This window comes from Balaenoptera ricei, chromosome 7 (assembly GCF_028023285.1).
Source record: "Balaenoptera ricei isolate mBalRic1 chromosome 7, mBalRic1.hap2, whole genome shotgun sequence".
Taxonomy (NCBI): domain Eukaryota; kingdom Metazoa; phylum Chordata; class Mammalia; order Artiodactyla; family Balaenopteridae; genus Balaenoptera; species Balaenoptera ricei.
In genome coordinates, this window is record NC_082645.1 from 103669329 (window position 1) to 103692370 (window position 23042).

Genomic DNA, 23042 nt, shown 5'->3' on the forward strand with positions numbered 1-23042 from the left:
GTTCTGCCCTCCCACGTCACACAGAGAGCCAGGAAAGGGGCTGTACCACTTTTATTGTCTCCCAACACCTCTGGTTCCCCTCCCTCCCCACCCCTTCCCAGGGTAAGGGCATGCGCCTTCCAAGCTGTCCGAGGGCACCCGCCTGGCCTGGTTCGGTCCTCCTAGCTACCTGCGGAGGAATGACTGCGAGTGGGGCTGGGGAGACAGTGGGCACCACACTCCTCTCCCCTGGCAGAGCCTGGGCACCCACACAGGAAGAGCTGGGCCCTCACCCTCTGAACCACCCTTTCTAGGCCTCTGTCAGGGCTGTCTGTGGGGGCAGGAAAGTGAGGGTGGCCAGTCAGAGGTGGGGAAGGTAGGCACCTGAAGGGAACACAGGAGTTCAGGTGGAGAGGGGGGCACCTCCTAAGTGGAAGAGGAAAGAAATGGGACTAGCAGAAGCCCTCTGCCCAGGCGGAGTGCAGCTTGCTGAGATGGGCAGAAGCCAGCTGGGCAGAGAGCAGGAGAGGGTGAGGGACAGGCGGGGGGCACAGACCAGGGGCCGGTAGGTGGGAAGAAGAGGAACTTGGGTACAAATGGGGCATTCAGGAGAGACGAACATGGTCCAGAGGCAGGAGGGAGTAAGGAGAAGCTCGGACAGGAAGGGGTGTAGAAAGGGTGGAAACAGCTGCCCTGAACCCAGTGGTTCCTGTTGAGAACACAGGACTCCCTCCTCTCCTCAGCCCTGGCTGTGATCTCCCGCCTCCCCATTCCCCACCTCCAACACATCTCAGAACCAGCTCGCCGTCCCAAGTCTTGGAAAACCTGCAGGAGGTGTGTCTCAGCCCACCAGCTCCTAGGAGACCCTTGGCCAGCCGGCGTGCCTTTCTGACCTCTGCCCCGTCGGCTTTACTCACCCTCTACCATCAGCCGTGTGTGAGCGCTGTCCTGGCCGGCCTGGCAGCAGTAGGTGCCCTGGTCCTCAGGTCGCACGTCATGGATGACCAGGCTGTGGGTGTGGCCATGACTGCGCAGCTCGTACTTGTCTCCCGGGCACAGCGCGACCCCCTCCCGCAACCAGCACACTTGGCCCCCCGAGCGGGACACAGTCACCTCCAGCACCGCCCGGCGGCCGACCAGAACTGTCTTCTCGCGAGGGGGGCGGCGGCATATCTGGACAGGCAATGCTGGGGGTGGAGGACGAGGGCTTAGGTTAATAGGGACACACAGGGCCCCAGGAGGAGAGACGCATGTTCCCTCCCGCTGTGGCCTCCACTCCTGGTCTTAGACCTCTATGCCACCACCCCGTTTCTCTCTACCCTCAACCCAAAGTCTCCTGCTCCCCAGGAAATACACTGCTCTCTGTGATCCGCCCCCGGAGAGCCCCGGGAGGAAGGGGTGGGGAAGGTAGGGTTCCTCGGACCAGCCACCAGCTTGCCAGTTCCAGGGAGAGACAGTATTCACTCCAGGTCGTCCATGCCCCAGTTGCTTACCCTCCACCTCTAGCTGAGCCACGGACTGGGCGGGTCCCGCCTGGAAGCGGACCTCACCAGAGTCCTCCGCGCGCAGCTCGCTCAGCACCAGAATGTGTTTCTTCCCTGGGGGTGAAGGGGGCGCTAGCGAGGCCGGAGCCGCCTCTGGGGAGGGTTCGGGGATGAGGGTGGGGCCAGAGTAGGTCCCCGGGTCGGTTCGGACGCGGTAAGTGTGCGCTGGGCGGGGCGGAATTGAGATGCCGAGGGGTAAGAGGGGAGGTCCAGGACCGAGGGCTCAGAGCTGGGGGCCAGGGAGAGATCGAGAGACTTCTCCTTGGGCCGTGGGGCGGGGCCCATTTGACCTGGAGGTGGGACTTATCCTGGTAGGGCGGGGCAGCGAGGGGCCAGAGCGGGTAGAAAGTCGGTCAGACCTTCCTGTCGGATGCGGACGCGGCCTCCGGGTCTCAGCGGGCGGCCTCCGAGCTCCCAGCTCCCGGTGGTCTCGACCTCCGACACGGTGCACTCGAACGTGGCTCCGTCGCCTTCGCGGGCGCTCACCGACCGAAGCTCCGAGAGGACAGACACCTTGCGCTCTGGGGCGGAGCCGGGGCCGTGAGGTGGGCGGAGCGGAGCGGAGGGGGCGGTACCATGCCCCGCCCACGCCCCCGCCCCCTCCTTAGATGCCCCAGAGCAGGACCCCGGGGCAAGTCTGGTCCGCAGCCGCCGCACCCACAGCTGTGCCCCGCCCGGGCAGCGCTCGGTACCCACCGCGCACCACCAGGTGGACGGGCCCGGCTCGGGCCATCCCCACCACGCAGCTGTAGGTCCCGGAGTCCAAGGGACCGCAGCGTCGCAGCTGGAGAAGGCGGCGGGTGCCTAGGGCCTGGAGTCTGAGCCGAGGGCTGGGGGTGAGCGGCTGCCCGTCCTGGGGGCGGGAGTTGCAAAGGGTCGTGGTGAAAGGTCGTCTGGGCACAGACGGCCCCTGCCCTCCTCGTAGGCGGCCGCGCCCTCTGCTTATGCCAAGCGGTTTCGAGGCACGTTTATGCTGTGGAGCAGGGCCGTCCCGCGCCTTCCGGGACCTCGCCAGGAGTCTCATTGGGAAGTTGTCACCCTTTGGGGACCTTAGGGCTGAGAAGGGAGCCACGGGCGTGGGAAGCATAGAGTCATGTACTGCTCATACCAGCCATGCGTGTGGATTCTGGAATCAGGAAACCTGGATTCAAATATGGGCTCTACGTCTGCCCCTGGGCAATACTTCACCCCACTGCGCATCAGTCTCCTTATAGATAACATGGAGATAATAAGACCTGCCTCATAGGGCTGCTATAAGGTTTAGAGGATTAAATGTAAAGCAAATCTTAGCACAGTGCCAGGTGCATGGCTTAGTGAGTATTAGTTATTTCTGTTGGGGGTTGTTATTGCTGTTATGATGCCGAGGTGGGCTGGGCTGGGGCTGGGCTCTGACCTTCTCCCAGGTGACATCAGCCAAGGCCTGGGAAAGTTCACACTCGAAAGTAGCTGTGTCACCCTCGGTCACTTCTAGGTCCTGTGGCCCCCGCACAATGGTCACTGGGGCCTCTGGGAGTGGGAGAAGGCAGACACGTTGGGCACAAGGGGTCACTGGTGGGCACATTTAGACAAGGTGATCAACAGAGGCCACCAGTGAGTGGGGGGCATGCTGGGACAAAGTGGTCCAAAGGGGATGCTGGTCAGTGGGGAACACAGCGGTATCAGAGGGGTCAACAGGGTAGGAATGGCCCGCTGGGGGTCGGTCACATTTAAGGTGGTCAGTGGGGGACATGCTGGGGCTAGAGGGGCATAGGGGAAACTGGAGCAGACATGCCAGTGGAATTACCCATAGGCAAGTGTGGTCAGTGGGGGCCACACTGGCTGGAATGGACAGGAGACACTGGCCAGTGGGGGACACCATGGGTTCACAGGAGCAATGGGGGGGACCCTAGAGCAGATGTGGTCAGTGGGGAACACACCAGGGCTGCAAGCAAAAATGGGGGACACTGAGGCAGAGTTGCCAATGGAGCCACCCTTTGGCATAGTAAGTGGATTGTTGGGACTTGGGTGGTGAGAGGGGCACACTCAGACAGGCAGAGGGGGCTGCAGCAGGCAGGCGTGGTCAGTGGGCTCACACTCAGAGTGGCCAGCAGGGCCGTGGTTAGGCAGACAGACACCACACCGGCACAAGCACCTCACAGCAGCACAGTCAGTGGTCCATTGGGACGGGGGGTTGGTGGAGACACACTCAGGCAGGGCAGTCACCGGGGCCATACATGGCCAAAGGGTCAGGGGAGTCAAACTCTGGCAGGGAGGTCAGTGAGGGCCACACTGGGACAGGGTCAGTGGGGGCCACACGGGTAGTGGGATCAGTAGAATCACACCCAGAGCAGTCAGCAGGCAGGCAGCGGTTCCAGAGGCCGCACCTCTCACAGTGAGTCTGGCTGCACAGCGCAGGGCATCCACAGTGAAGGAGACGCAGCCCGAGTCGGCCAGGCCCAGGCCACTGAGTACCAGGCAGTGAGCGTGGCCCTCTGCGTGAATTTGGCACGTGGGCCCCGGCTGCAGCCGGACTCCACCCCGGGCCCACTCCCCGGTCACATCCTCCTGGGACAGCTCCAGCTGGAAGGTGGCGCTGCCCCCCTCGATGACGGTCACGTCCTCCAGAGGCCGCAGCACCCTTAGCTGCCTTGCTAGTGGGAGGAGATGGGGGAAGAGGGAGGACGAGGGCTCCAAATCTGGGCAGGGCTTTCGGCCCCCCTCCCCGCCCCCCCTCCCCCGCCACACACACACCTTGGCTCTGCCTGCGCCACCCCTAACACCCAACCTCGTAAGGCCCTATAGAACAAAGTTCAGAACCAGGGTGCAGGAAGAAGGGAGCAGAGCCATTCAGACTTGGGTGGAGAGAGGGGCTTCCTAGGGTTAGGAGAGGAGATACATGAAGGGGGTGATGTGTGGTTAGCGGGGTGAGGAGTTTGGGTGAGGGGTGCTGTGACACTGGAGGAAGCACAGAATTTGAAGTCAGACACACCAGGACTGGACCCTGCCACATAGTTTGTGTGCTGTGTAACCTTTGGCAAATTGCTTGACCTCTCTGGGCCTCAGTTTCCCCAGCTATACAAGGTTAATAGCATTGAGACATGGGTTTATTGTGATTAAATGAATGAAGTAAATTAGAAGAGAATACACATCACCAACAACCATTTACCAAGCTCTCTGTGGGTATTTCTCATATTATCCCAATCAATGTTCCCAAAGACCCTTTTTAAAGAAAACTTGGCTCAGAGAAGTTAAGTAATTTGCATGAGGTCACACAGTTAATAGAGGGCTCCATCTTGGGGGTGTGGGTGCTATTTGCCAACCATCCCTGCTTCTCAGCTGGGCCCATGTATCCTGGGGCAGGTGACTGAAGGATAAACACGGCAAGTCTTTCTGGAGTATAATATTTACGTTTATAGCAAAGCCAACTTGGACATACGAAATGGAATGCAAAATCCACATGGACTTCTAAGGTAAATAGAAAACATTAGAAAAAGAAGAGTTTTGCTTTGGGCAGGCTGCTTCAGGTCACACTCCTGGGGGTCAGCCAGGGCTGACTTGCCTTGTGGCGAGGGGCACTTTGGTGGGGGTCTGAGGGGCCCTGGGCCAGCCAGGAGAGACTGTGCCACAGGGCGGGCGATGTGTTAGGAGAGGACGGGGCACTCACGCTTCACGCTGAGCCTGGCCAGGGTGCGATCGTGGTGGCTCTCGCAGCCGTAGGTGCCCTGGTCGGCCAGTACAACGCCGTGGATGAAGAGGCGGTAGACGTGGCCATCCTGGGCCGTGGACAGGCGGGAGTCGGGTGGTAGGGGTGCCCCACCTCGCACCCAGCGCACGGCCCCTGCCGCACCCACTCGGCCTGTCTCTACTTCGAGGCACACGTCCTGGCCTTCCTCTGCCCGCACGTCCTGCAGCCGCCGCAGGAACAGCAGCTCCGTCTCTGGGGAGAAAGAGAGAGGGGGCCATGGAGCCTGGTGGGCTGACCCCTTGCTCCCTCTCAGGGATCTGTCCCCTGTTATGGCCGGGGCTGGGAGAATAGGTTCAGGAACAAGACTATTGTGTCTCCATCAGTACCAAACCTCGAACATGGAGCCGGGCACTTGTGGACGTGCCCCCTGCTTGGGCAGTCACGGTCCCCGCGTCCTCGAGCTGGCAGCCTCGCACGGTCAGTATGCGGCTTGACCCATTCTGGGCCACCTCTAGCTGGGGCCCTGGGGTGACAATGGCCCCATTGTGCAGCCAAGTGACGTCGGCGTCTGGTGGGGAGACTTCACACCGGAACGTGGCATCATCACCCTCGTGCACAGTGAGTGGTGTCAGCTCCGAGCCCAGCTTCACCGGCGGTGGTTCTGGGGGGTGGGGTCGGGCAGTGAGGTGGGCTGGGTCTTTCCGCCTCCCTCCTCCTCATCCCTTCTTCATCCCCTCATCTCCAATAACAGGCCCTCATCCTCCAGTTATTGAACAGAACCTTCCTGAGGACCTACTGTGTGTCAGCCATGAGGTGTTTCAAAGGACAAGATGTCAACGCCCTGCTACTCCTAGCCACCTCCGCCCAATGCTGGCCTGGCACCCCCCTCTCTGACTCCCTAATAATAGTAGGTCATTTACTATGGACCCAATTTATCTCATTTAACTGTCACAACAGCCCTATAGGACAAGCACTATCCCTCCACTTTGGAGCTGGGGCTCAGAGAGTTTAAGCAAGTTGCCAGTGTCACACAACTACTGGGAAGCAGAATCCAGATTGGAACCTGGTGTGCGCAGTGCTGGCTCCAGAGCCCTGCTTTTAACCACTGGTCTGTGCCCCTCCTATTATTTGAGGGTTCCTGGAAAAGGGAGCCCTGAGCCCTCATCCCAGGAATAGTCACGCATGCATTGGTTGGAGCCAGAGGCAGCGAGGTGGGGTCGGGGCGCGGGGGCCCAGAGTGGTTCGGGCGTGTGGCCCTTGGGGGGGCCAGTGAGGGGTGCACTGTTACCTTCCACGCTGACGAGGAAGATGCGGCTGTCCTGGGGCGTGTCGCACAGGTACTCCCCGGCGTCCCTGCTCCGGGCCCCCTGCACCCGCAGCACCTGCCTCGCCCCGTCCTGCTCCAGCTGCACCCGCCCCTGGCTCGCCAGGCGCTCCCCGTCCTTGTACCAGCGCACAGGGCCCCCCGGCCGGGAGAGGTGCACCGCCAGCTCCAGGTCCCCACCTGGGGTGCTGCGAACCCTCGTCTGGGCTGCCTCGGGGTCCACCACCCGCACTGGGGGCTCTGTGGGCTCAGAGCCAGGGGTCACCGGGAGGGAGTGGCCCGTGGGCTGGGAGGAGGGCAGTGGGAGGCAAGACGGGGAAAGGGACCGAGAGCGGTGGGGCAGGGGGTGGGCCAGGTGTGCTAGAGAAGGGGGAGACTCATGGGTTTCGGGGTGCGACTCTCAGGCTTCCTGCCCGGGCTATACTCACCAGCCACTTGGACGGTGAAGCTGAGGCTGGGGGCCCCCGGGGCTGCCCCTGACTGGCAGGTGTAGAGGCCTGCGTGGACCGGGTCTGCAGCCCGGATGCAGAGGACACGGCGGGGGCCCTCGGCTCGGAGCTCCAGGCCCTCACCCTCCTGCACCGGCCTCCCGTTGTGGTTCCAGAAGACGAGGGCACCAGCCCGAGACAGTTCACAGCTCAGCACCAGCGGCTCCCCGGGGGCCACGCAGAGCGGGCTGGGCGCTGCCTCTGGGGCCAGGAACTGGACTGGGGGCTCTGGACAGAGAGGAGAGGTATCAGCTCGGTGATGCCCCCACCTCCCGCACCTTGGCTGGCCGGGAGCACCCACCAGCCAGGCTGACGTTGAAGGTGACGGCTTCATCACGGGTCTCACACACATACTCCCCGGCGTCCTCAGGCTGGGCGTGGGGCAGGGTCAGGGTGCGAGTGGGCCCCTTGGCACCCAGCTGCAGGGCATCTGATGCTTCCACCTCCAGCCCATCCTTGTACCAGCGCACCTGGGACCCAGCCGGGGCCACCTCGCAGCGCAGCTCCACGCGCCCTGGAGCCCCGAACTGCAGGTCCAGGGAGCGGGCCGCCGGATGCACAATCCTCTCTGGAGTGGCTGGTGGGTGGACAGAGAGAGGGGAGAGTGGGCTCGGCCAGCAGGCCTCTACCTCCCTCACCACTAGATTCTCAGCCCTTTGCAGTGCAGCTCTTGGGAACGGTGCCACCTACAATCCGTGGGCACTCACTGCGTGCTAAGCACACTGCAGCTCTTTTCTCAGCTACTCCTGACACTCCCTATTGTTGGCTTCACTTTATAGATGAGGACCTGAAGCCTCTTTATCGAAAACTGACTTGCTCTAGGTCACATGGGAAAAAAAGAGGTAGACCCACACTCACAGCCACATCTATCTGACCCCAATGCACATCTCTCCCTACCCCACCCACACTTCCTAACCCCTTTGCCTGCTCTGCCTCCGATCACCACCTGAAAAACCATCTATTTTCCTTATTTGCTGTCTGTCCACTCTCACGAGAAGGCAAGCTCCATAAAGACAGGTTTTCTCTCCTTGGTTCACTACTGTATCCCTCAGCATCCAGAACGGTGCTAAGCACATCAGTATTTGTTGAATAAGTGAATGAATGAGTGCTCCTGATTGCTGGGCTCTCTCCACCAGGTCTCTGGTCATTGTCCTGATATGATTTGGGCAAGTCAGGGCTCTCTAATGGCTGAGAATGAGGAGGCTGGGGGAGGGGGAAGGCTGGACAAGGGGAGAGCTGTGTGCAGCAGTCAGGGACCCTGAAGGTGCAAGAACTGGGAGGGTTGGGTGTCTGTCCCTCAGCCTCCTGCCTCTTTTCCTCCCCAGGGTGTCCCACAGACTGCCCACCTGTGACGGTGACAGTGAAGAAGGCTGAGTCGTCTCCAGCGTCGCACACGAACTCGCCCCCGTCCTCGGGCTGGGCAGCAGGTAGCACCAGGCGGCGGCGGGGCCCATCACTCTCCAGCACCAGAGCCTCGCTCTCCTCCACCTCCAGCCCATCCTTGTACCAGCGCACGGGGGCGTCCTCCCGCGACAGCTCACACATCAGCACCACACACTCCAAGCTCACGGCGACCAAGGTCACCTCGTCCCGGGGGTATATGATGCGCACCGGGGGTTCTGCAGAGTGGGGACAACCACAGCCTGTCACAAACTCACCGTCAGCCTCCCTGGAGCCATCTGGCAGCATGAAGTCCCGGTCACCCACAATCATAAGAGTAATAAGGATAATAATAGGTCCAAAATCTGTTCTCTGAAATCCCTGGGGCCAGAAGTGCTACAGAATCCACAATGCTTCCGATTCCAGAAATGGTGCGTTTATCATATATCACCTACCGCCCTCAGCCCCCACTGTGGTCCCCCCTATAATCAATCACATTAACATTTCTGCAATGTAACATATAGATAGATTCACCCTAAGCAGGCTAATTAAAAAGTACAAATAGCTTCACAGAGTTAAGTTCAGGTTTTACTGAAATGACTTTTAATACCAAACTTACAAAAAGCCTTTTGATTTTGAGGTGTTTTTTTTTGATTTCAGAATTGTGGATAAGGGATGGTGCATTTGTAATAGCAAGTACTTATATACAGCTTGCTAGAGTTCCAGGAACAGTCATAAGCACTTTACACCCTCGTAGCAATCCTAAGGAGTAGGTATTATTTTATACCCATTTCCCAGATGAGGAAACTGAGGCATGGTGTGATTAAACAACTTCCTTATGGTCACAACTGGCTATACCTACTCGAGGGCAGGAGGAAGAACTACCATCTGATAAAGGGAGGGTCAGACTCTGCAAGCAGTGGTAAGGACTCCAAGCCAAGGCTTGCTGGAAACTCAGTAATGAATTTTGCATCTGTGCATGAGTTGTCAACACCTAAGATTTCCCCAGGGATATTAAATGCTGTTTCTAGGAGTTCATCTGCAGCTGCTCTGGAGTGGTCAGTCTTTCACAGAAAGGAGCCATGTCCATATTGGTGGTGACCAGTGCACTGAGCCCAGGCCTGCCCATGCTTTCACGTACCTTGGAGGTCTCCCAGAATCAAGTCTCCAGGACACTTTCGTGTTCCTTTAGCATTTGGCCCCCTTGTGGCTGGGCTGGGGAACTGCCAGCTTCCTGGTCTAGGTCTTCGCAGAGGTGTGTACGGGCAGATGTGCCCACCAGTGCACACTCAGCCCTTGCCTCCGCCTCCTCCCTAACTGGGCTTATTCTAAGAGTCTACAAGATGCAGGGTGGTTCTCTGAGGCCCAGCAGCACCAGTAGATTGCAGAGTGAGGCTGCCTGAGTGGTGGGGGAGGTGATGGAGGCAGTGGAGTGAGAATGGGGTGCAGCCATGGGGCTGGGGTACCTGCACAGCTGGGGCCCTCAGCTTGGCATCAGACTTGATTCTCCTGGTCCACACAAGGTGTGTTGTGTGAGCTTCTTATGAAGAATCTGGTGTTTTGCGGGGAGGCCAGTTATGAGCTGGAATGTGTGTGTCTGCGGCCATTATGTCTGGCCAGGGGTTGGGGCGGGAGAGGTTAAAGGGATTCACTACGGGACAGAATATGTGCAGAAAGGCCTCTTCGGCTTTGTGACTTGTGTGCTTCAGGCTGCACTATTTGGGGTGCAGGGAGTCGGGGGGCCCTAAGTAGCTCAAGCCTAGGCTGAAGCATTGTTCCTAGGGCAGGGCAGGGTAACCAGATGATGCCAGCATCAGGATGGTCGCTCCAGTGCAGCCAGTGGGTTCTTCTGTGCCACCCAGAGCTGCCTAGGTCCCACACTCCCCATCCCCCCCGCACACACACTGGGATTGGTGCTGTGGGCTGCAGTCCCAAAGTTTCTGGCACTGAACCGTCACTTCCATAGTCATCCTGTGCTTTCCCGATTTGAACATTCTCTCCCCACCTTCAGCCCAAACCCTGACCCCCACTTAGCTAACTCAGCCGCTGCTCCAAACGGCCATTTTGAAGGCACTTCCTGCCTGCCAACCAGGTCAGCAGCCCCCAGCTTCGGACACCCACTGCACCCTATCACGACACCCGGCAACCCTCACTCTGAGACCCTCTAATATGTCCGGCTCTCCTGCCAGTCTGGGCACTCCCGGAGGGACGTGCGCGTGTGTGTCTGTGAGCTGCTCGGTGTCCGGAGCCCACCCCGGGGCTGGCTCCTGCGGGTGGCATGGCGACCGACTTTCTCCGAAGCCCTCCCTGATCTCCAGCTCTGCTCTCTTGACCCCTCATCCCTCACAGCACTTGTCACGAGGTGTCACTGTACATTTATTTGCGTGTTTATTGGTTAAACACAGGGGTCGCAAACTCAAATGCCCACGGGGGCCAGGTAAGGTAAGGTCAGTGGCTGAAGTGGTCTGGGGGGAGCAAAAAGGAACAGCGGGCAGGGTGGGACAGAGGAATGTGGGCCCCGTGTTACAGGGGCAGCTGCTACTCAGCGCCAGCTGTTCGTCGCCAAGGGGGGAAGCGGGACCAGAGGCGCCGGGTCTTCGGCTTTTTCAAGAGGACGCATAGCTCCGGGTTGTTATTTGAACTGTCCTGACTTTGGTAAGACTCTGCAGGCCAAACAAAACATATCTGTGGGCTGTATGGGGCCCTAGGGACTGCCCGTTTGCGACCCCTGGTTAACGGCTGCCTCCCCAGCTCTCTGGCAGCTGGGAGCAGGGACCACGTCTGCAATACGCACCAGTGACCTGCAGCACCTGGCCCAGTGCCTGACACATAGAAAGTGCTCAGTAAATGAGACGGTGAAGGATAGCTATTCCTGGCCTTGGGCGCCGGGGAAGAGCCTGCTTATCGAACACGGACCCTGGGGTCTTCCGGGCAGGGCCCCCCGGTCCATGCACCTGCAGCCCCCCCCCCTCCCCCACATGCTAGCTAGGGGCTATGTGGCCAGCTCCCCCAAGGGCTCAGGACTGTCCTCTGGTGACCGCGGGCAGCTGGGGTGGGCCCACACCTGTGACAGTGACGGTGAAAGAGGCAGACTCGTCATCGATTTCACACAAGTACTCGCCCGAGTCCTCCAGCTGGACGGCGGGCAGCACCAGGCGGCGGACGGTGTCCTCCTTCTGCAGGAGCAGCGCGGGGCTCTCCACCACCTCTTCGCCATCCTTGGTCCAGCGCACCTCGGCCCAGGGCCGGCAGAGCTCGCAGGTCAGCACCACGCGCTCCAGGCGCACGGCTGCCACGTACACCTTGCCGCTGGGGTACACGATCCACGAGGAGACATCTGGAGGACAGGGACAGCTGTGGCCGGGCGTCAGGGGCTGGGGCCGAGGTGCCTGGCTGCCCCACCTGAGCCACGCCTGTTCCCTACTCCTGCAAGGTGGGCTGTGTGTTGAAGAAGAGGGTCTTCCCTCGGACCATGGCTCACAGCTGCTCGGACAGTCACTCACGGCTGGGGCACGGTGGCACAGCGGGGACTGTGGTGTCAGCCTCGGCTGTAGAAACTCCCTACATTCTCTGGGTTGGGACAGGGACAATACGAAGGGTAGGACTGGGGAGAGGAGGGCTGGGTGCCCAGATGGAGCTGCGGTCTCCTGCAGGCCTCAGACCTTCTGACCCCTCTAGTGCCTGGGCCCACCCACCCTAGACCCTGCCCTGTGGTAGCACTGCCACCCCTAAAGCTCCCCTTGGAGGATCTTCAGAACAGAGAAGGCAGGCTTTCCTTTGATTGATGTAGCTGTGACTGGTGTGTTTATGACAATGCATTTTCTGCAGGTGACTGAACCTCAGGGTGCAGAGCATGGGTTGGGGAGAAAGCTAGGGGAAGGGAAGCAGGGGCTGGGAACAGTGGCCCAGGAGTGTAGCAGCTGCCCACGCAGGGGCAGGGCACACCGTCCCCCTCCTGTGGACTGCCTGGAACCCCACCTGTGATGGTCACGGTGAAGTAGGCGCGCTCGTCCCCAGCGACGCACTGGAACTCGCCCCCATCTGGAGGCTGGGCGGCGGGCAGCACCAGGCGGTGATGGGGCCCCTCGTTCTCCAGCACCACGAAGTCGCTCTCTTCCACCTCCTGCCCGTCCTTGTACCAGTGCACGGGGGCTTCCTCCCGGTCCACCTCACAGGTCAGCATGACGCACTCGGAGGTTATGGCGTGCACAAACACGTGCTCCCGGGGATCCAGGATGTGCACGGGGGGGTCTGGGGGGAGCAGAGATGGGGTCACACAGACACCCAAAAACAGGAGACATGAGTGCACACTGGCTGCTTGGCTGGGGTGGGGTGCTCTGGGGCAATGACACGGACTACTGAGGGCGTGGCGGGTGCGGTGTGACAGATCACATGGCACTGGAGTGCTCTGTGAGTTCCCAGAGGATCAGAGGGGGTTGGCTGGGGACACAGAGGGCTTCGTCTAGGCTGAGAGGAGGTCACTGTCGCAGGTCCCATCAGGGCCGTGCTTGCTGCTGCTTTTTCAAGGAGGCCCCCGGAGGGCTGATCGCAGGACGGGGAAGAGGTGGGAACAATTTAGTGGTGATACCGTGGGGCAGCGCTCCCTACAGGTAGTGAGTTCCCCGTCACTGGGTACATTCAGGCAGGGGCCAGAAGACCTTCTGGCAATGGGGCCACTCAAAGTGAGAAGATGGAGCTGGATCAGTGGTTCCTGAGTTGTTCTCCCAGAGTGGCTCTCCAGGCTCTGTCCTGGATATTCTGGCTCTGGAGGCCTGGGGGAGCCTATGCACTTATGGCTTCCAGGGTGGTTCTGAAGCAGCCAGACATGTACTGGTTTCTGAGAGCCTCTGGACCACTGCACCTAAAACTCCCTTTTGACCCTGGCCGCCTGAGGCAGTGGGATAAGCAGTCCTGGGTGTGAACCCACCTAGGGTATTTGCTGCTGTGTGATCGTGAGCGAGTTGCATAACCTCTCTAAACCTCAGCTGCTTCATCTGTGAATGGAGATATACTGCCCCTCACGTAGTTGTGAACACTGAATGCAAGTGTACATTTGAAGTATCCAGCATAGGAACTGGCTAGTAGGTGCCTAACAAATGTTAGCTCCCACCTCCCTTCCCTTAATTGAATTGAGGCCCCCCCACTTTCCCGCCAGCCAAGGGTACATGGGGGCCAAGTGTGCTGGAGGGTGGTGCATGGGCAGTGTGATCTGCAAACATGTCCCCTTGCCCCCTAGGGCCCTTCGGAAGGGACCCCCAAGCAGGCAGACCAGGGGGGCAGGGTTCGCACAGCCCCCAGGGTCAGCCTCAGCTGGGGGGAGCCCAGGCCGCCACGGTCCCTGACCTTGGACGGAGACGCTGAAGAAGGCTGAGACCCCTTCCGTTCTGCACTCAAACTCGCCACTGTCCTGGACCTGGGCCTCAGGCATGATCAGGCGGTGTTTGCACCCATCCATCTTCACCACCAGCGACTCGCTCTCCTCCACCTTCTGCCCGTCCTTGTACCAGCTCGCTGGGAAGTCCACCCGGGAGAGCTCACAGGTCAGTACCACCCGCTCCGAGGTCGTGAAGGTCAACGACACCTTGTCCTGGGGGCTCAGGATGTGCACCGGGCTCTCTGCTTGGGAAGAGGTGTGGTCACGTGCGGCACCCTAGTTGTGCTCTGCTACCCCAATAAACACCCCACTCCAGGGTATGTGCTCAGGGTAGGGGGGTGGGCACATCAGGCCGGATGTTTGCCATCGATGCATTTGTTGGTTTAAAAAATTAGTTTTGGGCTGAGACTTCCCTGGTGGTCCAATGGTTAAGACTCCGTGCTCCCAATGCAGGGGGCACGGGTTCAGTCCCTGGTCGGGGAACTAAAATCCCGCATGCCGCATGGCGCGGCCAAAAAAAAAAAAAAATAGTTTTACGCTTACACAACAACCCTTAAGAGCAGTGGTTTTAGTGTGCATAAGAATTCCCAGGGAGCCTGCTGAAAATGCAGATTCTTAGGCCCCTCCCCCCAAGCGTGCAGGGGCCCGGGAATCTGCATTATAAACCAGCCTCCAGATGACTCTGATGTTGGTGAACCTGGGTTGCATTTTAGAAACGCTGCTCTGGTTGCCGGTTATTTCTCACTTTGTCCTCCTCCTGGGATGCTGGCAGCTAACCACCTCAAGGCCCTGCACTTGGGCACTGAGGAATCCCTTGATTGGCCATACAAACTCCAGCAATGGTGCAATGGCAAATGCCAGCATGTTCCCTGAACTTTCAGACCCCTACCAAGATCTGTCGTCCTCGGGGAGGCCTCATTCCCTCTCCTTCCCTCTTTCCCCAGGTGGCAGGGTGTGATTCTGAAGCCAGACCGCCTGGGTTCATAATCCAGCACCAGCACTCATTAGCTTTGTGACTTTGGGCAAGTCACTGAACCTCTCTGTGCCTCAGTTTCCCCATTTGTAAAATGGGATGATGAAAGAACCCATCCTGTAGGGCTATTGAGAGGACTGTGCTAATTAATATATATAAAGCGATTTAGGATTGTGCCTGGCACACAGAAAGTTGCTCTGATAGCGTTAGTCATTACACGATAGGGCAGGAAGCAGTCAGGGACTAGGAGCCAAGGTCTGTGTCTCTGAGATGAGAAACATGACAGAATTCTGCAAACCACAAAGTGCCCCAGAGAATTTGGATATGATGCTGGTGAAGATAATTAGGGGTCCCCTATACATTGTGCATGAGTTGAAACTGAACTCCTGGATTACTGAGCCCTCCATCTGAGCTCACCGTGGATGCTCCTTACCCTCTTGGCCCAGATGTGAGAAGCAGCAATAGCATCGGCCTCATTTTGCTAATGGGACTTCTGTGTCTTGACCCTATCTGCCCACCCTGGTCCCCACCTGCACGAACCTTGGATGGTGAGGGCAGCCGAGTCCTGCACACCTGGGCAGCTGAAGCCAACCAGGGCCCCGCTGTCCTGGTGCTTGACAGCTTTCAGGATGAGTCTGTGCTGCAGGCCCTTCTGCTCCACCCGGTACCGCAGGGCCCCAGGCTCCACCTGGCCCTCTGGCTCATTACTCTTGAGCTCTTCCCCATTAAGGAACCAGGTGCCCTGGATGATGGTGGAGAGATCGAGGGAGAAGACGGCATCTTCCCCGTCATACACCTGCACGTCGTCCAGACCGGCCACCAGGCGTGCTGTGGGCACTGAGATGGGACAGAGTTTGTCCATCAGAACCAGGGGCGTGGCAGAGGGCAGAGACTGGCAGGTAGAAGGCATATAACAGGGACTGAGGGCCAGGGAAGGGAGGAAGGTGATGGGGAGGGTGTGACTTGGGGTACAGCGGTTGACAGCCTGGGCTGGCAGGACCGACTCACCGAGGTGAGCAGACCCATGGAACACAACATGGGAGCTGCGGCCATGTTCGCTGACGGTGCAGACGCGGAAGCGGTAGTCGCCCTCGGAGGGCACACAGTCTCCCGGCACCTCCACGGCCCCAGCTTTCTCAATGCTGAAGCACTGGATCCAGTCTTCTGAGCCTACCTCCTGCCGTTCCAGCCGGTAGATGAAGGGGGTCTCGGGAGCTGGCTCGGGAGGCTTCCAGGTCAGCAGGACCGTGTTCCTGTGGCCCTTGAACATTTCTGCCAACACTGGGGGTCCCGGGGGATTGTGCTTGACGCCTGAGACAAAGGCAGGGTTTGCGTCCGAGCCCTGCTCCAGCCTCCCACAGCCCTCTGACCTGAAGTCCACTTTGCCAACCCAGACTGTGGCATCTGATCACCCTCCAGCCCTGACCCTCCTGGCCAGCCCTTGAGGAGGCTGCCTAGGGGTTTGCAGGCCCTCACATTTGACTCTGAGCAGAGTGGTGGTACGGGAGTTGCCCAGGCTGAAGGTGACCTCGCCAGCATCTTCTCGGGTGACCCCTGGAAGGACCAGGGCATGCATGTGGCCGGAGCTGCTCTGGCAGGTGGCTGGCAGGTCTTCCCCATCTCGACTCCAGCGCCCTTCCACCCCAGCCTCGCGGGTCTCCACCAGCAGCACCGCGTTCTCTCCCTCAAAAACATCGAGCTTCCGGGGCAGCCGCTTCAGGATGGGCCCTGAGACACGGATGGGAGTCCGTCAGCCCGGGGTCTGGGCATCTGCCTGCCTTGGTCTCGGCCTCCTCCCACTGGCCAGCCGACCTTTGACCGTCACGTTGGCCACGGTGCGCACCCGGCCGCGCATCTCGCACAGGTAAACTCCGTCGTCATCTGCCTTCAGCCTATGGATGATGAGGCGCCGGACCGTGCCCTCCTCTATCTGCTCGTACTTGCGGCAGGGCAGCAGCCGCTGGTCCTCGCGGAACCAGGCCGTGGGAATGCGGGAGTTGGGGACTTTACACTCCAGCACCACAATCCCATGCTCCCGGCCCTCCACGTCCTGCAGGGGCCTCGTGAAGCGGAGGCGAGGCTCTGTGAAGAAGGGAGAGACCAGAGAAGGCTCTGGAGAGGGCCCGACCAGGAGGAAGACCCTCCTCCCATCATCTACTGCCTAAACCCACATTAGCTCCGGCCATTTGCTCTTCTCCCAGAGCCAGCAGGCATTGTGGAATCAGAGAAACCCCCAGAAGGGAAGTCAGGCGACCCATATTCTCATCTGACCCTGACACTCGCTAGCCACATCACCTTGACCAAGGCTGTTTTCATGATCCTGGGTCTCAGTTTCTTTACTCGTAATGTGGAGAAAGGGATGGAAGGGCTTGGACCACATCAGTGATTTTCAAATTGTTCCCTGGGGCCCTTCACAGGCACCACACACAATTCTGCAAAGGTTTGAGTTGAATTTCATTTTGAAAGTACTTGAACCACTTTCAAAACTGCATTTTACAGAAAGAAAGCACGATGATGGAAACAGCCAGTGGGTTCACTTGGGCTGCTGGGGAAGCACGTCTGTCTTGTCATGCGGCTCTGGGAAGGAAGCTCTGCCATCATGTTGGGCTTTTCTCTCCTCAGGGGGTTAGAGTTCAGCCCTGCCCGGCCAGTCTGTACACATCAAACTGTACCCAAGAGGCCACCACTGTGGCACAGGTGCCACATGCTTGATTGCGTGCCAGGCAGGGCTCAGGAGATTTGCCAACTTTTTTTCCTCTGAGGGAAAAAGTTGGGTAATAACTAGCGAAGGTATAATGTCATGAGTTGTGATGAACTCCTATTATGGAGAGCTTTAACTTCCAGTGTGAGTTTGGGGTGTTTTCCCTCCCTGAATTTTCTATTTATGAGCAATGTAAGCATTTATTAAATACTGTTGGGGACTCAACTTTGATATATAAATTTCCTCTCCTTCACCTTCTTCTTCTTGCAAACCTGAGAGCAGTCTAATGAAAGAATGGTCAAAAATTGCGGGGCATTTTTTCTCTCCCTCAAGTTTTCTCCCTTTGGTGCGAATCAGGAGTTTCTCAATGTGACACCTGCAGCTAGGCCTTCCCCATAGGGCTCACAGACTAGACCCAGTTATGTATGGTTAAAATGTGTATATTCAATTAAATAGACCCCTTGTTCTCACTGATTGACTTTATAAGTACATGTTATAAATTTGGATTTAGAAGTTTACACCCACAGAATGATCCTTTTATCTGTCTTATATATTGGGGCCCCAGATGGGATTTCCATCCGGGGACAGGTTGGTGAAATAACAAAGAGGTTGAAAAACAATGAACTACAGGAGTTGTAGGTCCCTCTGGGTCTGTACATGAATCATTCCTTAAAGCCCTTTATCTAAGAGTGGTTTTCCAACATCTGCCTCAGAATCATTTGGGGAGCTTGCTAAGAAGTTCCTGGAGTAGGTACCCTGCAGACCTACTAAATTCGAATCCCTGGGGAATGGGAGGTGGGCGGGAAATGGCATTTTAATACTCAGCCTCCCTTACCCCCCACCGTCTTCTGGGCACTGAGTGGGGCTGGAGTTAGGAGAGTCTGGGAGGGCGCTGGAGGCCCCTCCCCAGGGCCCCGGCCGCCCGGGGGCGCCGCGGTACCTTTGACATGCAGCTGCACGGCACTGAGCGTCTGGCCCGCCGAGTTGCGCGCGGCACACACGTAGAGCCCGCGATCCTTGGCCTGGCAGTAGAGCACCTTGAGCACGAAGCCGCCGTCGCGGTCGCGGTACATGAGGCGGCGGCGGTCAGGGAGCAGCGGGTGGCCCTCCCAGAGCCATTCGATCTCGGGCTCGGGCTTGCCCATCACGTAGCAGCGGAACTTGGCGTGCTTGCCCTCGTTCACCCAGAAGGTCTTGGGCGCGCACTTGAGCGGCTCCACCACGGGGTTGGGGGCCTCGTCCGGGTCCTCGGGCGGGCTCTCGGGGGGCTGTTGCACCTGCAGCAGCGCGCCGGCCCGCGCGTGGCCGTGCGCGTTGCGGGCGTGGCACACGTAGACGCCGGAGTCGGGCAGCCGCGCCGCCAGGATGCGCAGCGCCAGGCTCGCGCCCGGGCGGCCCTCCGCGCGGCCAGGTTCGAGGGAGAAGTGGCTACTGTCCCACACTTCGTCCAGCGCCATCCCGTCCTTCTCCCAGTACAGCGTTGGCGCGGGGAGGCCCCCCACCTGGCACTCCAGCACCACCTCCGCCCCCCGCAGCACCCACTGGGACCGGGGCCCCGTCAGGAACACCGGGGCGCCCTCCCCGGCCCCGGGCGGCGGCCGCGGGCGTTCGGCAGGCTGGGGCTCGCGCTCGGGGGCCGGCGGCTCCAGCACGGTGACGGCGGCCGCCGCGTAGGCCTCCCCGGCCGCATTGCGGGCGCGGCACACGTAGACCCCCGCGTCGGTGGGCAGCGCGCCGCTCAGCAGCAGGCTGTGCTCGGCGCCGTCCGCCGGGAAGCTCAGGCGCTCCGAGGCCGCCAGCTGCTGCCCGCCCTTCTCCCACACGACAATGGGCGGAGGCTCCCCCAGCACCACGCACTTGAGCTCGGCCTCGGCGCCACTTACCACCCGCACGGGCCGCGGGAAGCGCAGGAAGCACGGGGGGCTCCCCTGGTCCCCCGAGCCCGCCTTCATCGCGGCGGCGCGGGGGAAGGCCGGGAGCGGCGGCGGGAGCCCGGGAGGCGGGGCGCGTCTGGGGACCGGGCGCCGGGACCCGCGGGGCTTTCCCCTGGCCGCCCGCTCCCGGTTCACCTCCTTACCCTCGGCCCGGAGCTGCGGCTCTGGCGGCGGCGATTCCCGGGTCGGGGCCCAGGGCTCAGGGGGCAGTCCTTCCTGTTTGCCTCCCCAGCGAGGGGCCCCGCAGCCTCCCCTGCCTGCGGCCTGGCTTCCTGCTCCGGAGAGCCAGCCTTCCCAGCCCCCTCCCACAGCCAGGGCCTCTTTCCCCTCCTCCCTCCCACCTCCAGCCGCCAGGTCCCCAGCCGCCCGCCAGGCTTGGGCCTGAGTGGCAGAGGCGCCTGCAGCTGCCAATCCCCAAAATATTCTCTGATGACACAGCTGGAGGACGAGAGCCCAGACTGGCTCCTCCAGGCCAAGTTTAGAGCAGGCGGGACCACCTGCCCCCGGCCCTAGCCCCAGTTCCAGCCCCACCCCAGCCCTTCCCCCCAGGACCGGCCCAGCAGCTGCGTGGTTGAAAGGGGCCCCAGAAGCTCTGAGGGGCTGGCGCGCTCTGTCTCCCTGACAAGGAACGCTTTTAGGAGCTGGCAGACCCCGGCTTCCAGGCTCCTGTCCCACCTGGTGTCACCTCTGCGCTGGGTGCTGGGTTGTGACTCACTGTGTGTGTGTGTGTGTGTGTGTGTATGTAGCGGGGAGGGGTTGTACGTGTGGGTCAGGTCACTTGGGGTGAAAGCCCTCGCCAGCCCCTCCCCCACATTCCTGGCGGGAGTGGGAGATAAGGCTCAGGGCCACAGACATCTACGTCAGAGATAGGAGGTCTCAATGCCATGGGCAGGGGCAACTGGACTGCGGGGCGTGGGAAGGGCTGGGGAAGACTGGGGTGAGAAGGGTAGAAGAGGGCGGGTGGTGGGATGGGGAGGGCAGAGTGGGGAGGCCCTGGGCAGACCCTGGCAGAAGGGGCACGGGGCAGGGTGTGGGTTCACCGTTGGCAGGGCCAGGTGAGCTATGTGGCCTCAGCTGCTCCTCTTGCTGCTGGCCCCACGGGGTGGGCATGGCTGCCATGGGCCGGAGCTGGACCGGGAACTTGTCCTGGCCAAGGTGAGGGCCTTGTTCCTGGATGCCTTGGGAGCCCCCGCGGTGACTGGGGAAGGTGGGAATCCTGGAGTCAGGCGTCTGCCCCGAAGACATGCTGTGAGGGGCTTCACGCGCAGGGCCTCTGAGCCCGAGGAAGAGGATGTCTCCCAGGCCATCCTTTTCCCGGTTACAGGTAACGAGGGTGGGGAGCTGGCACCTTGACTTTGATAAACAGTGTGGTACTGCAGGGGCTTGGGGGCCAGGCAGGTCTGCGTTTGAATCCCAGACCTGCGACTCAGCTGGCCTTGCAGTAATGGACCAGTTACTGGACCTTCCTGAGCCTCTGTCTCCTCATCTGTAAAAAGGGCAATAATGCCTACCTCTCAGGATTAAGTGAGATGGTGTATCTAGCGTGCATGGTTCACAGGAGGCATTTGGGAGATAGTTGTCTGGGACGCCAGGGGTCTCTAGGGACAGAGATATCTGGGCATGGGCCCCTTCCTGCCATCTTTCCTTCTATCTTTGCTTTTGTTCCCTGCTCCAAACACTGTTTCTTTAGCCCCAAGTAGCTGAGACTTGAGAAGATATCAGGGATGCAGGAGAAAGATTAGTTGGGAAACTAGTCTACCTTCTCTTGAGTTCTCTCCTCATCTCCCCATGTTGCACTGACTCAATGAGTAAAGCCCTCCTCTGGCTAAACTTTCTTGTAATCTGGCCCACTTTGCTCTCAGAGAGGATCCCTTGCCTCCCTGCACTTTGGGCCCCGTGCAGCACAGTGAGTGTGGCTTTGGGATCAGGCAGAATCCCAGCCTGGCTGCTTAGTAGTTAAATGACAGTTCATCTTTCTAACCCTCAGTTTTCTTATCTGCAAAATGGATCAATTGTGAGGTTTATATTGAGATAACCCACATAACAGTACAGCCCCAGTTGCCAGTTCTTCAACTCATGCTGGTTCATGATTGTTTGGTGCCATCTATATACCTGTCAGGGTAAGGATGCCAACTGCATTTTCTTAGAAAGCACTGTCCTTATTCTGAGTTACATCCTTTCTCCTCCCCCGTCCTCCTTCTCCTCCTTCTTCTTGGTGTTAACCTGCCTTTTAAGGCGGAATTATTTTAAAGACTTTCTCATGCAATATTTCTGACATGTAAAAAGACATAAAGAGTAATATAACGAGTGCTTGTGTACACAGCATTCAAGGTACCATTTCATAGTATCAGATGAACAAAAATTTAAATATAACTATCAATTCTAGGCATTGGTGAGGGGAGAAAGTGCAGGGCCTCTTACACATCGCTGATGGGAATATTAATTGGTAAAACCACTTCAGAGAGAAGTTGGCAATGTCTGGTATTTTTGTAGTCCTTTAATGATGAAATAACAAACGGGGAGCCTCTGTCAGTTCCCCAGAGACTGAGGAGAGTCCCGCATCTGGCAAAGCACTCAGTAGAGCGCTTGGCAAGCTCATGAGTGGCAGCCACAGACCTCCTGCTGAGGAGGAGAGTCCCGGGTTCTGCCAGTCAGGGCTGCTCTCTGCCTCCCCTCTGCCTCCTACAGGTGCCAGCCTCGGGGATGAGCCAGCTGCCGGAGAGCTGGCCCAGGAGGCCAAGGAGGGCCTCTTCACGTATGTGTTCCGGCCATCGCAGCACACACGCAGCCGCCAGGTGACGTCGGCCCAGCTGTGGTTCCACACGGGACTGGACAGGCAGGAGACAGCAGCCACCAATAGCTCTGGGCCCCTGCTAGGCCTGCTGGCACTGTCATCCGGGGGTCCCACAGCTGTGCCCATGTCACTGGGCCAGGCACCCCCTCGCTGGGCTGTGCTGCACCTGGCCGCCTCTGCCTTCCCTCTGCTGACCCATCCCGTCCTGGTGCTCCTCCTGCACTGTCCTCTCTGTTCCTGCTCAGCGCGGCCCGAGGCCACCCCCTTCCTGGTGGCCCACACTCGGGCCAGGCCGCCCAGCGGAGGGGAGAGAGCCCGCCGCTCCACGCCCCCACTGCCCTGGCCTTGGTCTCCCGCCGCACTGCGCCTGCTGCAGAGGCCTCCGGAGGAACCCGCCGCGCATGCCGACTGCCACAGAGCGGCCCTCAACATCTCCTTCCAGGAGCTGGGCTGGGAACGGTGGATCGTGCACCCTCCCAGTTTCATCTTCCACTATTGTCATGGGGGCTGTGGGCTGTCCACCCCGCCGGACCTGTCCCTGCCAGTCCCCGGGGCACCGCCTACCCCTGTCCAGCCCCTGTCTTTGGTGCCAGGGGCCCAGCCCTGCTGCGCTGCTCTCCCAGGGACCATGAGGCCCCTACGTGTCCGCACCACCTCGGATGGAGGTTACTCTTTTAAGTATGAGACGGTGCCCAACCTGCTCACGCAGCACTGTGCTTGCATCTAAGGGAGTCCTGCTTAGTGGCCGAGTCCCCACCATTACCAGCCTGGAGGAAGGGCAGGGTTCCCACCTCCCCGCTCCTTCCACCTCTCTGCCTGGAGGCTCCCCTCCCTATCCCGTCCCTGTCCCACGGGTAACGTGACAATAAACAGCATAGTGCATATGA

The 23042-nt window shown here is 59.6% G+C and overlaps 2 protein-coding genes across 5 annotated transcripts; one reads left to right on the forward strand and one right to left on the reverse strand.

Moving 5' to 3' along the window:
* Window positions 1-16: 16 nt before the first annotated feature.
* OBSL1 (obscurin like cytoskeletal adaptor 1) lies at window positions 17-19879 on the reverse strand. Of its 4 annotated transcripts, none has more exons than XM_059928784.1 (21): window positions 18368-19879; window positions 16539-16808; window positions 16203-16454; window positions 15735-16037; window positions 15267-15563; window positions 13723-13995; window positions 12358-12630; window positions 11444-11716; window positions 8346-8618; window positions 7301-7576; window positions 6940-7227; window positions 6476-6751; window positions 5579-5848; window positions 5167-5439; window positions 3887-4153; window positions 2917-3029; window positions 2220-2376; window positions 1883-2044; window positions 1473-1577; window positions 897-1166; window positions 17-165 (listed from the first exon to the last, which is right to left on the reverse strand). In XM_059928784.1, exons 1-21 carry the CDS (start codon window positions 19377-19379, stop codon window positions 17-19), a joined length of 5832 nt encoding a protein of 1943 aa, XP_059784767.1. In that variant the 5' UTR covers window positions 19380-19879. The 4 variants fall into 4 exon arrangements, with proteins under 4 accessions (XP_059784767.1, XP_059784768.1, XP_059784769.1 ...); XM_059928785.1 differs by having other exon boundaries at window positions 85-169; window positions 18368-19878; XM_059928786.1 differs by lacking the exon at window positions 17-165 and having other exon boundaries at window positions 901-988; window positions 1093-1166; window positions 18368-19698.
* A 478-nt stretch (window positions 19880-20357) lies between these two features.
* INHA (inhibin subunit alpha) lies at window positions 20358-23042 on the forward strand. The gene is made up of 2 exons (XM_059927431.1): window positions 20358-20685; window positions 22050-23042. Exons 1-2 carry the CDS (start codon window positions 20424-20426, stop codon window positions 22880-22882), a joined length of 1095 nt encoding a protein of 364 aa, XP_059783414.1. The 5' UTR covers window positions 20358-20423; the 3' UTR covers window positions 22883-23042.

Coding starts and splice junctions, on each gene's coding strand:
- OBSL1 (XM_059928784.1), bottom strand. CDS start 19,379: ATGAAGGCGGGCTCGGGGGACCAGGGGAGCCCCCCGTGCTTCCTGCGC. Junction 16,455..16,538: donor GGCCAACGTGACGGTCAAAG/GTCGGCTGGCCA, acceptor TCCGTGTCTCAG/GGCCCATCCTGAAGCGGCTG. Junction 3,030..3,886: donor AGCCAGACTCACTGTGAGAG/GTGCGGCCTCTG, acceptor TCCCACTCCCAG/AGGCCCCAGTGACCATTGTG.
- INHA (XM_059927431.1), top strand. CDS start 20,424: ATGTGGCCTCAGCTGCTCCTCTTGCTGCTGGCCCCACGGGGTGGGCAT. Junction 20,686..22,049: donor CATCCTTTTCCCGGTTACAG/GTAACGAGGGTG, acceptor TGCCTCCTACAG/GTGCCAGCCTCGGGGATGAG.